Source organism: Balaenoptera physalus, assembly GCF_965194825.1.
Source record: "Balaenoptera physalus genome assembly, chromosome: 13".
Lineage (NCBI taxonomy): Eukaryota > Metazoa > Chordata > Mammalia > Artiodactyla > Balaenopteridae > Balaenoptera > Balaenoptera physalus.
Window position 1 is genome coordinate 31237170 of NC_138892.1, and position 12782 is coordinate 31249951.

Sequence of the window (12782 nt, forward strand, 5' to 3'; positions counted from 1 at the left end):
GAGGTCTTGGACTGAAAGATTATGCACTTCTCAGTTCCGCTGCAAGGCATCCTGCTTCTCCCCTCCTCGCCTCCAGGTCCCAGTAACAGAAAGGTCTCGGGGTAGGGACATCTGTAACAGGTGGAGGCGGATTGGAGGCGTCAACTCCAGCGCAGGCCTCCTCCAGCTGGAACTGGATGATATCAAGTGAAATATGGGAGCTCTGTTCCAAGGGATGCCCAAAAAAGGCGCGGGGATAGGAGCGCTGCAGCTCCCACCTTCACCGAACACGCTCTTCCAGGGGCGGCCTGACTGTAGCAAAGCTCCAAAATTGGCAACCTGGGCCTCGCAGCCGCCTTTTTTTAGCCTACATTCCCCAAACCAGAGAAGAGGCGGGTGACTAAAAATGCAAATTGGAGCGGGGGCGTCAGCAGGCCGGCCCGTGGGTGTGGGGCGTCTGGCTTGGGGAGACCCCGCGACCTCAGGTGCCCTCGGCGATATCAGCGGTGGACGGAGAGCGCCGCGAGGGCGCTCGGAAAAGCCGCTCCCCGCCGAGCCGCTGCCTCCGCTTCCGCCTCCACGGCGGCGGCGGCGGCGGCGGCACAATGCGCGCCCTCTTTTCCGCCGTGGGTTAGGGACGGGCAGCCGGATTAGGGCCCGCGCCTTCCGGCCGCAGGCCCCCATCCTCCACCTCCCCTGCGCGCCGCGCCGGCCGCACACAGGTGGCTTTCCGCTCGGGAGCTGCAGCCCCGGTACTTTTATATAACAACAGAGTTCTGCGCGCCTGGAATGCGTCTACCCGCCGCCGCCGCAGCCCCCGCCCGCCACGCCTCTATCCGGACCCCGCCGCCCGCCCCGCTCCGCCCCGCGGTACCCCGGCCGAGCGCAGCTCGCTGGCCTGGCGAGCACTTCCCCAATTACCTGCTGGCTCTGCAGCGCGGCAGACACTTTCCCCAGGACTCCCAGCTCTCCTCGGGAGCAGGGGCTCCCAGCAGGCACTTCTCCTCGCCCCACACCCACCCCAGGCCTCTCCGGAGCCCGAAGTCCCGCATCGGCCCTGCACCGATCCTCGGTGTCGCCGGACGCCCCGCGCCCGCTGAACGAGGAGGCGGAGGCGGCGGGTGCTAGCGAGGAGCGGGCGGTGCTCCGCGAGTGCCCGGCGACTCGCAGGGGAGGGGGTGCCCGGGCAGGGAAGGGGGTGACCCTGTGCGGGAAGTCGGGGGGCGGGAGAGAGGCTCCCTTTTGACATGCCTCCGTCTACAGTAACCAATCGCCGAGCCCTCCAGAGCCCCCGCAGCCTGCAGGCCTTGCGGGAGGACTTCCCCAGACTTTGCGGATGGGGGGGACAGACGGCCTGGCTCCGCGTGCCCTTGGCGCACCTCGCCCAGGCAGCCCTTCCCGGGGGGCTCCTGTGTCGGAAGCTGAGCTAGCTGCTCAGAAATGATTAACGAGCGCTACCCGCCCCCCACCCCCCTCCAGGGCGCAGTGGGCGGGGGCGGGGGATTTGGATCCCCATAACAATGGTTCATAACGCCCCACGCCCCCGGAGAGGAATAAAAGCATCGGACTGCCCAACGAGTTTGTTCCTGCAGTCTCCACTGTTTAAAATAATTAATTAATTAATTAAAATGCTCTTTTTAAAGAAAAAGCTTGCTTTCTATTCTCTGGACAACCAAGCATTTGTTTGTTTGCTTGCTTAAAAATGTTTCAACAAAATCCTGGTTTGTTCAAAAGATGTTGGATTAGCATTTAACACCTCATCGGTCACTAAAGCCCGGGCAGTTCACCAGCCCCAACACAGCCTCGGCTAAAAGAACATCAGAGTAAACAGAGCTGGGCTTTTTAAGCTGGCAAACAAATGCCACACACTGCCTAAGGGGGGGTGGGGGTGGGGTTAACGTGAACTCCAGTCCAAATGAGTTTAAAGGGAATAAAAGGGAAAAAGTCAGCACAAGTTTCCCTAAAGCTAGCTTGCGCGCCCAGGCGTCGCGAACAAGGGCTTTTGTGCCTGCTAATTGCACCATTTGTGCGCAAAAGTTCCGAAGCGAAGTGTGAACTCTCAACAGAAGGAAACATGAGACAACTGAAGTGCCCTGGTTTGTGTGCCCTGCTCCTCCTCCACCACCGCCTCCTCTTCTTTCTCCTTCCTCCCGCCGAGCCCGCTGTTGCAGCTTGTTTGCACTGGGGCTTATCCGGAGCGGAAATTCCTTTCCGTTTTTGTGAATGACAAACTCATTAACAATTCATCAACACAACCTGTTCCAGCCGGCCCGTCCCCACGGCAACAGCCCCTTCCGCAGCGCGCTCATTGGCTGGCCTGGAGAATGTATCCATTGAGACGCTCGCTGTTTGTATCCATTGAGGAGCTGCCTCGCTCAGGGGGTGTGCGAGCCCTGAGTCTAAGGGAGAGTGAGCAAATCGAGGCTTGAATAGTCCTAGGAGAAAGACGCTCGGGTGGATTTGAGGTGCAGTCTTGGAGGGAGGGATTAGGAGCCGCTGGGGTTTTTTTCTTCTTCCCTCTAAGTAGCACGGAGTCCGAATTAATTGGATTTCATTCACCGGGGAGGAACAAAACTCTCCGGGCAGCTTCATTCAGGGAGATTCATTGACACTAAGAGCGAGCGGTTGCAGCTGGGTGCAGAGGGAACCGCCGGCTTCACTTCTGTCTCGCCTGCCCCAACCGCTAACCGGGTTTGGGAAGGGCCAGGTGGAATTCAACCCCGCTCTGAGAGCGGCGGCTTCGCGCAGCGCGCTCAGCCTATGCCTGCCCCGAGGGGCGTCTGGTAGGTACCCCCGCCCTCTCCGGCAGCTCGACCCCCATGATAGATACGCTCAGACCCGTGCCCTTCGCGTCGGAAATGGCGATCAGCAAGACCGTGGCGTGGCTCAACGAACAGCTGGAGCTGGGCAACGAGCGGCTGCTGCTGATGGACTGCCGGCCTCAGGAGCTGTACGAGTCGTCGCACATCGAATCAGCCATCAACGTGGCCATCCCGGGGATCATGCTGCGGCGCCTGCAGAAAGGCAACCTGCCGGTACGCGCGCTCTTCACGCGCGGCGAGGACCGGGACCGCTTCACCCGGCGCTGCGGCACCGATACCGTGGTGCTCTACGACGAGAGTAGCAGCGACTGGAACGAGAATACGGGCGGCGAGTCGGTGCTCGGGCTGCTGCTCAAGAAGCTCAAGGACGAGGGCTGCCGGGCGTTCTACCTGGAAGGTACGAGCCGGGGGAGCTCCGCGCGGGGCCAGGGCGGGGGACACGGGGCTACGAGTTGCAGGCGGGACGTGCGGACTGGAAGCGCCCCTGCAGCGCTCGGCTGGCGCTTCTGAGCCGCGCTGCTGCGCCAGGGGCCGTCTGCCGGCTCCCGGCTGCGAACCTCTCTAGAGTCCCGCACCCGCGAGCCGGGCCCGCGCGGAATCGACCGGCTTCCGGCCGCAGGCACGGGCCGGTTCTTTCTAAATAGTTCTCCTTTCTACCCGGGATATTCCCCACCATTCCCTGCTTTCTGTCGTTCGATTTTGAGTTCAGATTTTGCAGGATGGCAGAGGTCGTTGGGGGGCAGATTAACACCTTCTACCCCTTCAAGATATTCGGAAAAGTTGCCATTTTGTGCATTTCCGGATTCAAAAGAATAAAGGTTCCCAGGGGAGGCGGGCCCGTTCGTTCTGTTCCCAAGGGTGCACACTTAAGTGTCTTTCTCTTGTATTTGGCTCTGTGTGCAGGGTGGCTGGAAGGGTTCTGTGGTGTGTTTCTGCGTGAGGCTGCGGCTCTCAAAGCTGTGAAAACTACTACGGCATCTCGGGTTACATGATTGCTTTTCTTGTTCTGGCAGGTGGTTTCAGTAAGTTCCAAGCCGAGTTCGCTCTGCACTGCGAGACCAATCTAGACGGCTCGTGTAGCAGCAGCTCGCCACCGTTGCCAGTGCTGGGGCTCGGGGGCCTGCGGATCAGCTCCGACTCCTCCTCGGACATTGAGTCTGACCTTGACCGAGACCCCAGTAGTGCAACGGACTCGGATGGCAGCCCGCTGTCCAACAGCCAGCCTTCTTTCCCCGTGGAGATCTTGCCCTTCCTCTATTTGGGTTGTGCCAAGGACTCCACCAACCTGGACGTGTTGGAGGAGTTCGGCATCAAGTACATCTTGAACGTCACCCCCAATTTGCCGAATCTCTTTGAGAACGCGGGAGAGTTCAAATACAAGCAGATCCCCATCTCGGATCACTGGAGCCAAAACCTGTCCCAGTTTTTCCCTGAAGCCATTTCTTTCATAGGTGAGACTAATTAACAGTCCTCGCTCAGCCTTTTAAATGCAAAATTCCTAACCCTTCCTAGAGTTCAAGCTGTTCATCTTTCTTGCTGCTTGCTAATTTGTGGGACTGGCGATCTCTGATGTTCTAAGGGCGTTCTTAATTCTGGTTTATCTTCTTGCTAAGAAAAAGTGCCTTTTGACAAGGCTGCAGACCACAGGTGTATTTGAAATGCTGTCTGCTGCTTGACTCTGAATTCAGTCATTTGAAAGGGGGGCCATTCGTAAGTAGACAACAGAATTTTCCCACAATCTTTGGACTAGTGGAGGGCCAGATAAAAGTACTCAAGGTAGACAGGAATTCTGACACGACTTTGTAATTTTAAAAGACCTGGGAGTTGTTTGAGAACACCAGGTTAGGCGTTGGAAAGCCCTGTGAATGCTAGATGCTGTAATCCAGCTGAATGTTACTGTGATACCGGTTCACAGTGAGACAGTGAGGGTAACCTGAGCCCAGCAGGAAGGACTGTGGGCTGAAAGCCTGGAGAAGCGAATCTCCAGGCATTGTAATGCATTTCCTATTACAAAGGAACTCATTTTCAGGCCATGTCGACATCCTGTTCCTCCTAATGGGCTGTCCCCTGTGACTTCCCTCTCTCTTTTAAAATGCCTGAATATCTCCATTGTTAGCTGCACAACAGTTGGAGAATAATTTAATAGACCCTTGCAGTCTGCTTGTCTGTATAAAAGGCATTCACGACCATATTGCAGGGTTTCTGGTATTCACATGCTGGGGCAAAGAATGCACACATTAAGGAGTTTTTTGTTGGCAGGAACTTAATACAAAAGCTCCCTTTTCAGAAAATATCTGAAATATGTAATTGTGCCCAGTGTACATGTTTTTTCGCAGTGATACATTTTCTGCTGCCTGCAGGGCTCAACTGCTGCACACAACTATTTTTTATCTTTTTTATTATTATCATTATTATTCAGTTTTTAGACTGGTCGTTCACAAAGGGTGGTTTTCAGTCTACTGACATTTTGCCTTTCTTTTTGTGTGTTTACAGATGAAGCCCGGGGCAAAAACTGTGGTGTCTTGGTGCATTGCTTGGCTGGCATCAGCCGCTCAGTCACTGTGACTGTGGCTTATCTCATGCAGAAGCTCAATCTGTCAATGAACGATGCTTATGACATTGTGAAGATGAAGAAATCCAACATCTCCCCCAACTTCAACTTCATGGGCCAGCTGCTGGACTTCGAGAGGACGCTGGGACTCAGCAGCCCCTGTGACAACCGGGTCCCAGCACAGCAGCTCTATTTCACCACGCCCTCCAACCAGAATGTGTACCAGGTGGACTCTCTGCAATCCACGTGAAAGGCCCCACACTGGGATGTGTCCGTTCTTCAGCAGTTTCTGTTAGCAGCGTCAGCTGGGCTGCTTTCTTTGTATGTGGCCCAGGTGTCAACATGACACCAGCTGTCTGTATTAGACAAGGTTACCACGTGTGGAATTGGTTATTCCAAAGGGAGAGATTTGCTCCATTCTCGTTGGAAGAACAGGACCTGCTGTATAGATACAGGCAGTAGGTTTGCTCCACACCCATGTGTACAGCCTACCCCTGCAGGGACTGGGATTCGAGAACTTCCAGGTATATAGGGTAGGACCAAATGGTAGGGTAGGAGCATGTGTTCTCTAGGGCCTTGTATGACTGTTTCCTTTTGCATCTGGAACTGACTCTATATTGTCTTCAGTGAAGACTGACTCAATTTTGCATATAGAGGAGCCAAAGAGAGGTTTCAGCTCTGTATTTGTAGTATCAATTTGCAAAAAAAAAAAAAGAAAATAAAATAAATAAATAAATAATCAATCGAATCTGATACTCCATTTGATTATTGTAAATATTTGATCTTAAATCATTTGACAGTGTTTGTTTGAAATGTGTTTGTTTTTCCTTTGATGGGTTTAAAAGAAATCATCCAAAGGGAGAAAGAGCAGTATGCCACTTCTTAAAACAAAATAATTGAAACTTTTGCTCTTTTCTAATCCAAAGGATATATTTGCAGCATGCTCGACTTTACCAATTCTGAATGACGTTTTCATGGACACTTATGATCACAGAGACCTTGTTATGGTGCAGTCTTAGTCTCTTTCATATATCTTCCTTGTGACCTTGTTTTTTCTCTTAATGTAGTTTGACTCTGCCTTACTTTTGTAAATATTTTGGCTTGTATTGTCTCAAAGGGGATATCTTGGAAAGACACCAAAATCATGGGCTCACTTTTTTTTTTAAAACTTCAGCTGTGCTAAACAGTATATTACCTCTGTACAAAATTTTTCAGGGAGTGTCACCTCAAATGCAATACTTTGGGTTGGTCTCTTTCCTTTTTAAAAACAATTTGTGCGAAACTGGAAGCGTGTGTGTGAGCATGGGTACCCATTCAATAGGCGACATGCATATGATTGTGAAGGAGGGAGACAAGTGGCTCCATTATGTTCATGGTGTAAAGTTCTGAGCTGAAATTTATTATAAGAATGTAAAACCTTAAATTATTAATAAATAACTATTTTGGCTATTGAATGTGTATTTTTAAAAAATCTCTCCTTAATTTTACTTACATGTGAAGTGACACATTTTAGGACCTTTTCAGTTGGGGATTGATATTGGCTTGTAAAGTACATGTAGGAATAATGGGGCAAAGTTCTCATCTTTTAAGCTATTTCCAAGAAGTTTTCAGGTGCATCTTTTGCTTCAAATAAAAGTGACATAAGGGATTGACTATATCATTCCTATGGATAATACTTAATACGAAGGGAAGAGAGTGATTACATCATTCCAATGGACCATACTTAATGATAAGTTCTGGCTTACTTAGGAAAATTGTAATGCTCTTGAAGAAGAACGAAGTCATAGAGCACAGCTTGCTGAAGTATAAGATTTGGATATTCATGAATAGTCATAAAGAGGGGGCACCAGAATAACAAGGTGACAGTTGCAGTGTTCACCTCTCTTTCCTTCCCTGTCAGGGTCTTCTGCTCGATAATACTTAGACATGCCAGGGACAAAGTAGAGATGATTCTTTTTCCGGTCTGTAACTGTCTGGCAATTCTACCTGCAAATTCTCCTAACGTTGGAATAACGAATCTGGGATGGTGTCTCCCCTTTCCTTTCTCGTGTACAGGGCAGGGCATAGCTAAGCTTTCTCCCTGAGTCTAGATGTGGCCACGATTTCACGTTGGCACTTCAAATGAAGCATTGCCACTCCTAATGTGCTTTGTACTTAACTGATTTAGAATGTGGGCCAGAAACTCCTATTGAACTTTATGTTGAGGATATTTTGAACAGTTACTTTAAGGTAAAAGCTTAATATCCTGTCATTTTCCTTGGGACATACCTCTCCTTGTCCCGAGTGTCAAAATACACAAATCAAAATCAAAATAAAGGGCAGGTGTATGAAATCAAAAGAATTAGAACATACATTTCCAGCCCTTTTTGAATGAGCTTGGTCCCTTGGTCTGCAGTGGGGAGAAAGATGGGCTTTTCACCCACACGGTACCTGTGAGGTGCCAGTTGAATTATTTGGTAGGAGGCAAGTAGCCCGGATTTTATGGCAATCCTATCAAGCTGTCCAGTGTGACTTTTAGCACCTAAGCATGTATAAAAGGCAGAAACAGTGCAAAAAAATACCAAGTCAGTCTCTCCCATTTGGGTGCCCCAAAGTCAGCCAGAGCTCGGAAAGGAGAAGTGGGTTGCAGTTCAACTTGGCTCGTGTTAATCCAGTTCTGAACGGTTTCCGCTCCTGGCATTCCCTAAACTGCCTCTTCAAAGTAGGGATTTGCAAGCAGCGTTAGCAATTTCCTGTCCAGCTGCAGCTCGAGTAGCTGCGTGCTTCTCCACACACCTCCCCCCGCCCCGACTTTTCTCTGATTTCTTTTCTCTTTCTTTCTTTTTTCTTTAATATGGGTGGTGGATAATTTTAGTGCATTTCCTCTTTGTGGATTATCGTCTCCTTTCCTTCTAGAACCTGCATACACTGAGTTCCTACAGCTCTGCTCAAGCCGACAGCTGGCCTCCCCAGCACTTCCTCTCGTTTCACTGTGGGTTTGTTGTTTGTCAGTCCGCTTCTGAAATTAATAATGTTTTCTGGCCGAGTGCCACAAGCCATTACCACAAAGGGGAAGTAACACATATGAATAGCAGGAAGCCACGCAGGGTCACAGTGTGAGCTGAACCTGTGGCGGGAGCATAATTGAGCCTGGCCCATTCAGCAAGTGTCTGACAGCGATTTGGGGGAGAGGGAGCTCCCTGCATTTAAGCAGCTCAAGCTGTGAAAAAAAAAAAAGTTTCCAATAAATTGGTAGCAAATGGTCTTTGTCATCAGTGTGAATAAAAGAGAGGCAGCAAGAAGAGTTTAGGGCCCCCATAAAGTTGCAAGGTTTGGGATTTCTCCCCCCCTCTCCTGGCATACTGTTTCATAAGGCTGGTGAACAGAGGGGCGCCTGCTTCCCTCCATCGCCACAAAGGGGCTCCTGTTAAATGGGTGTTTTCACGGTTCACACAGGCCAGAAGATTCAAACAGCTCTTCTCTTCCTTTATTTTTCTTCTCTGGAAGGTGGAAGGCTGTAACTGACAGCCTGGGCCCCCATCTCACCCCACACCTCCCTTTCTCCTGGCCATCCCTCAGTTCTTTTGGTTCCTTTGTGCTCACGGGAGCCCTTGAAGGCGATCATTTTGCATCTTGGAGTTGGGCTCACTTCCTGAATGGAGCCCTGCATGGTTACTAGGGCAACCTTTGCCAACAGCTGCCGCTCCCTGGCCTCCCTCCTCACCTGCTGTCTCCATTAGTGGCTTGCTCAGGTCTCTGAGCAAGCGGCACCTTTCCTGGCCTTCTGCAGTGGGCTGGGGGGGCCTTTCCCGGACGTTATCTGCAGGTTTCGTGGGGCTGCAGGAGACTTAGAAGGTGTACTGCTTAATGGTCGGAACTGGTCTTAGGTTTAAAATCAGACTGAGAAAGGCTTATCTGGGGATAGAAATAACAGCACAGCCTTTAAAGGAGTGAAAATGGAGACGTGCTTGAACCAACAATTAGAAGACCTCAACTCTGACTCTCACTAATGAATCAGAAGCCCTGGGCAAGTCCCCCAACCTCACCAAGTCTCTTTTTTTTCTTGTCTATAAAATGAGAGAGTTTTTAACCTCTCATTCTAGGATTCTTTTATCATTCCAGTGTTCTGGTACACAAACTACATGGTAAAACAAGGTGCAGATGAGGGGAAACAAATAACGTTTACTGAGGGTATTAGATACTGTACTTCATTTACAATATTATCTCATTTAATCCTCAGAGCAGCTCCGAGATGGGTCCTATTACCATCCTTATTTTTCAGCGAGGAAACTGAGGCAGAGAGAGGCCAATAGAGCCTGAAGTCACCTCGTGGGAATTGGTAGAACTGAGCTTTGAGGCTTTAGCTCTTCTTGTAAACTGCTTGTCATCAGTATTTGCTCGTCTTTATAAAGTCCTGTGATGCTGGCTAGGAAGTGGTGACCCTGTTTTACAGCCGAGGAAGTGGAGGAAGCAGAGGTTAAGTAACCTGCCAAATCAAACCCGAATTCGACAGCCAAATCAAGAGAGAGTCAGAGGACCCCAGCTGATAGGTCATCAGAGAGATGTCAGGTCTGCCTAGAAGCTTCCATCCTCTCTCTCCACGGAGAAGTTACTCTATCTTGGACCCATGAGCACATAAATTACAAAACTGATGTTCCTAAGGATCTCTAGAGCGGCTAGCAGCTGGCCAGCTGGCCCTGAACCTTGCCCATACTCCCCTTTCAGGATTACACACGTGAACTGGCCCCAGAGATAGTCACTTCCTCACTGTGATCCTCTTGGAGGAAAGCTGGCCTGGCGAGGGGGAGAGAGAGGAGAGAGAGAGAGAGGGAGAGAGGGAGAAGGAGGGAGAGAAAGAGGGAGGGAGAGGGAGAGAGAGAGAACCATGGAAGGCTGCAGAATAAGAGGGGCATATTAGAAAATAGTGAAGGAGCAGAACACAACAAGGGCAAATCATGTGAAAGCTGGCCGTTAAGTAAATATTCTTGAAAAGTCATCTTGAAAAATCAGTCTTCAGACTTTAAACTGCTTCAGAAGGATTACTTTGGGTGTAAATTTATATGCAGTTCCTCACACTGTAACAGTCATTTTCCAAAAGATTCTGCAGACTTCTTTCAAATACGCGTACTCCTCTTGTGTTTCTACCACAGTGGGCCCTGAATTAGTCTGGTTTTGGTGACAGAATCTTTAAACTTCTTTAAAGTCCAAAATTGATTTCCTAAGAGTATTTAAGGGCACAGAACAAAGTTCAAACAATTCACAAATATTTATCCAGGCCTTGATCTGTGTTACACAGATTCAGTGAAACAAGGTTAAAATAAAAGGCAGCCAAAGACTTAACAGGCCCTCAAAGGCTGATGAAGGCAAAGTCATGTTTCAAAGTGTTACCTCTTAATCTTTCTGCTGGTGCCTCAAGTCAAAGCGGAAGCCCCAAAGAACTATCGTGCAAGTCCTTGTATGTCCTTACCTGCTGCAACGGTCAAAATAACATTTTAGACCCTATATTTTATTTTTTATAGGGGAAAGGACTATTAGTCCACATGTCTGCAATTTGGCCCACCTACTTCCCTATTTTGTCATAGAAAAATACCTTTAGAGACTGTGTGCAGCCTTTTAATGATGAGAAGTTTTGGACCACCATACCTCCAAAAATGAAGTCTCAGACACACAAATGAAACAAGAAGAAATATATATTATTTGATAATGACATCCTCAAAAGCACCAAGCTAAAAAAAAAGAAGAAAACAAAAAAGTTTCTTCTTCTAAGCTAGAATTCTTCTTTTCCTGCGTTTGGAGACAAACTAAGTATTTATTACATTAAGCATTTTTCATCAAGTCTAGTTTAATTCCTATTGCAAATGCTAGCAGGAGAAGGAAGAAAGAGGGGAAGGTACCGAAGAGGTTCTTTGGGAGCACATAACTCCAAGGACAATCGTAGCAGGAATGTCCCTTTATCTTAAGTTCTGGTTATTATTGCTATATAACAAACTACCCCCAAACTTAGTGGCTCAAACAACAACAATCATTTATATTGTTCCTAAGTCTGCATTTGGGCAGATCTCAGCAGGGAAGGCTGGTCTCTGCTCAATGCTGTCTTAGCTGGGGTAGCTCGACTGCAGGCCCAAAGCTCCATTTCCAAGACGGCTCCCTCACGTGGCTGGCAAGTTGGTGCTGGCTGTCAGCTGGGGGCTCAGCCAACGGCTTGTGTCAGGGACTTTGATTCTTCTTCATGTGGCCTAAATTTCCTCACAGTATGATGTTCCATGGGTGAAACCCCAAGTGGAAAAGTCAGGTAACTGTGTTGACTTTCAGGACGTAGGCTCAGAAGTCACACAAAGGTCTACCGTGGTTCAAGGTGAGGAGATGAAGGAGGGGCAAGATTCTGAGAGCACGTGTGATGGAAAATATGGCTGCAACCATTTTTGGAAGACAGACCTTCCACATCTTACATGGAAACTGCTTGAACGTGGGACTCTGAGAAGTAATAACGAGCCCCCAAATTAGTCTCATGGTCCTATCTTGAAAACGTTATAGCTGTCAACAATGCTGCAATTATTCTTTTAATCTAACTCATCTTTCGTCTGTCTCTAATGTTCCCAACATAGTAATACCATTGAAACAATCACAAAGATTGACCCATGAAATAAAATATGAAATAGTTTTACGAAAGAATATTAATGTTTTCATTTGGGCAGAGAAAATGTTATATTTGTGATGGATTCAACCAAGTTATTGAGTATGGTGATAGTTCATTATTTTCATGCAAAATAGTATTCTATTGTATTCCATGGTATTCCATTGTAGTAGACCACCTTACATAGACGGTTGGGTTTTTTCCAGATTTAACTATTATGAACAGTATTGCTAAGAAGACTCTTGTGCATGTACCCTGATACCCCTGTGCACATGTTTCCCTGGGGATACACAAGGGAATGTAATAGGTATAGGTTGTGTAGATCCCCAACTTATATAATGACAAATTGTTTTCAAAGTGGTTGTACCAATTTAAACACCACCAATGGTATTTGAGTTTTTATAGTTTCGCATTTTTGTCAACGCTTGATATTGTCAGATTTTTTAGTTTTTGCTTATCTGGAAGGTGTGAAATTGTTATTTATTATGATTTTAATTTTCAGTATTCCGAATCCTCATGAGGTTGAGCCTTTGTTCGGTGTTGATTGGCAAAGGATATTTTATTTTGCAAAGTTCCTGTTCAAGCCTCTTGCTGAGATTTTCATTGAGTTACCTCTAGTTTTTGTATTGATATAAGGAATACTTTGATATCCTAAATACTAACCCTTTATTGATTATACACATTGAAAATATCAATGCAGTGCTTTTCAAACTTTATCCCTCTGGTTCTTCTCAGGGAAGGGTACATTTGGGGGCAGGTTGTATATTATATAACTCTAAAAGGTGTCTATCAGAAAGACAATGACAAAACTGGCAGT

General features: G+C 48.2%; 2 protein-coding genes across 20 annotated transcripts in view; one reads left to right on the forward strand and one right to left on the reverse strand.

The window, feature by feature from the left end:
- Positions 1-2167, reverse strand: part of LOC309640397 (uncharacterized protein) — a 55181-nt gene extending 53014 nt beyond the window's left edge. For 8 of the 18 annotated variants that reach the window (XM_082419126.1, XM_082419131.1, XM_082419116.1 and 5 more), the window contains exon 1: positions 28-891. In XM_082419126.1, coding sequence (XP_082275252.1) covers positions 31-663 — 633 coding nt within the window. In that variant the 5' untranslated portion in view covers positions 664-891 and the 3' untranslated portion in view covers positions 28-30. The other 10 variants (XM_082419123.1, XM_082419125.1, XM_082419124.1 and 7 more) reach the window with 8 other exon arrangements.
- A 185-nt stretch (positions 2168-2352) lies between these two features.
- Positions 2353-6806, forward strand: DUSP6 (dual specificity phosphatase 6). Of its 2 annotated transcripts, XM_082419050.1 has the most exons (3): positions 2353-3198; positions 3815-4252; positions 5295-6806. In XM_082419050.1, exons 1-3 carry the CDS (start codon positions 2799-2801, stop codon positions 5600-5602), a joined length of 1146 nt encoding a protein of 381 aa, XP_082275176.1. In that variant the 5' UTR covers positions 2353-2798; the 3' UTR covers positions 5603-6806. The 2 variants fall into 2 exon arrangements, with proteins under 2 accessions (XP_082275176.1, XP_082275177.1); XM_082419051.1 differs by lacking the exon at positions 3815-4252.
- The last annotated feature ends 5976 nt before the right edge of the window (positions 6807-12782 follow it).

Excerpts from the sequence above, each read along its gene's own strand:
- DUSP6 (XM_082419050.1), top strand. The coding sequence starts at position 2,799 with ATGATAGATACGCTCAGACCCGTGCCCTTCGCGTCGGAAATGGCGATC. Across the intron at positions 3,199-3,814 it reads CCGGGCGTTCTACCTGGAAG|GTGGTTTCAGTAAGTTCCAA; the intron begins GTACGAGCCGGG and ends TTGTTCTGGCAG. Across the intron at positions 4,253-5,294 it reads TGAAGCCATTTCTTTCATAG|ATGAAGCCCGGGGCAAAAAC; the intron begins GTGAGACTAATT and ends GTGTGTTTACAG.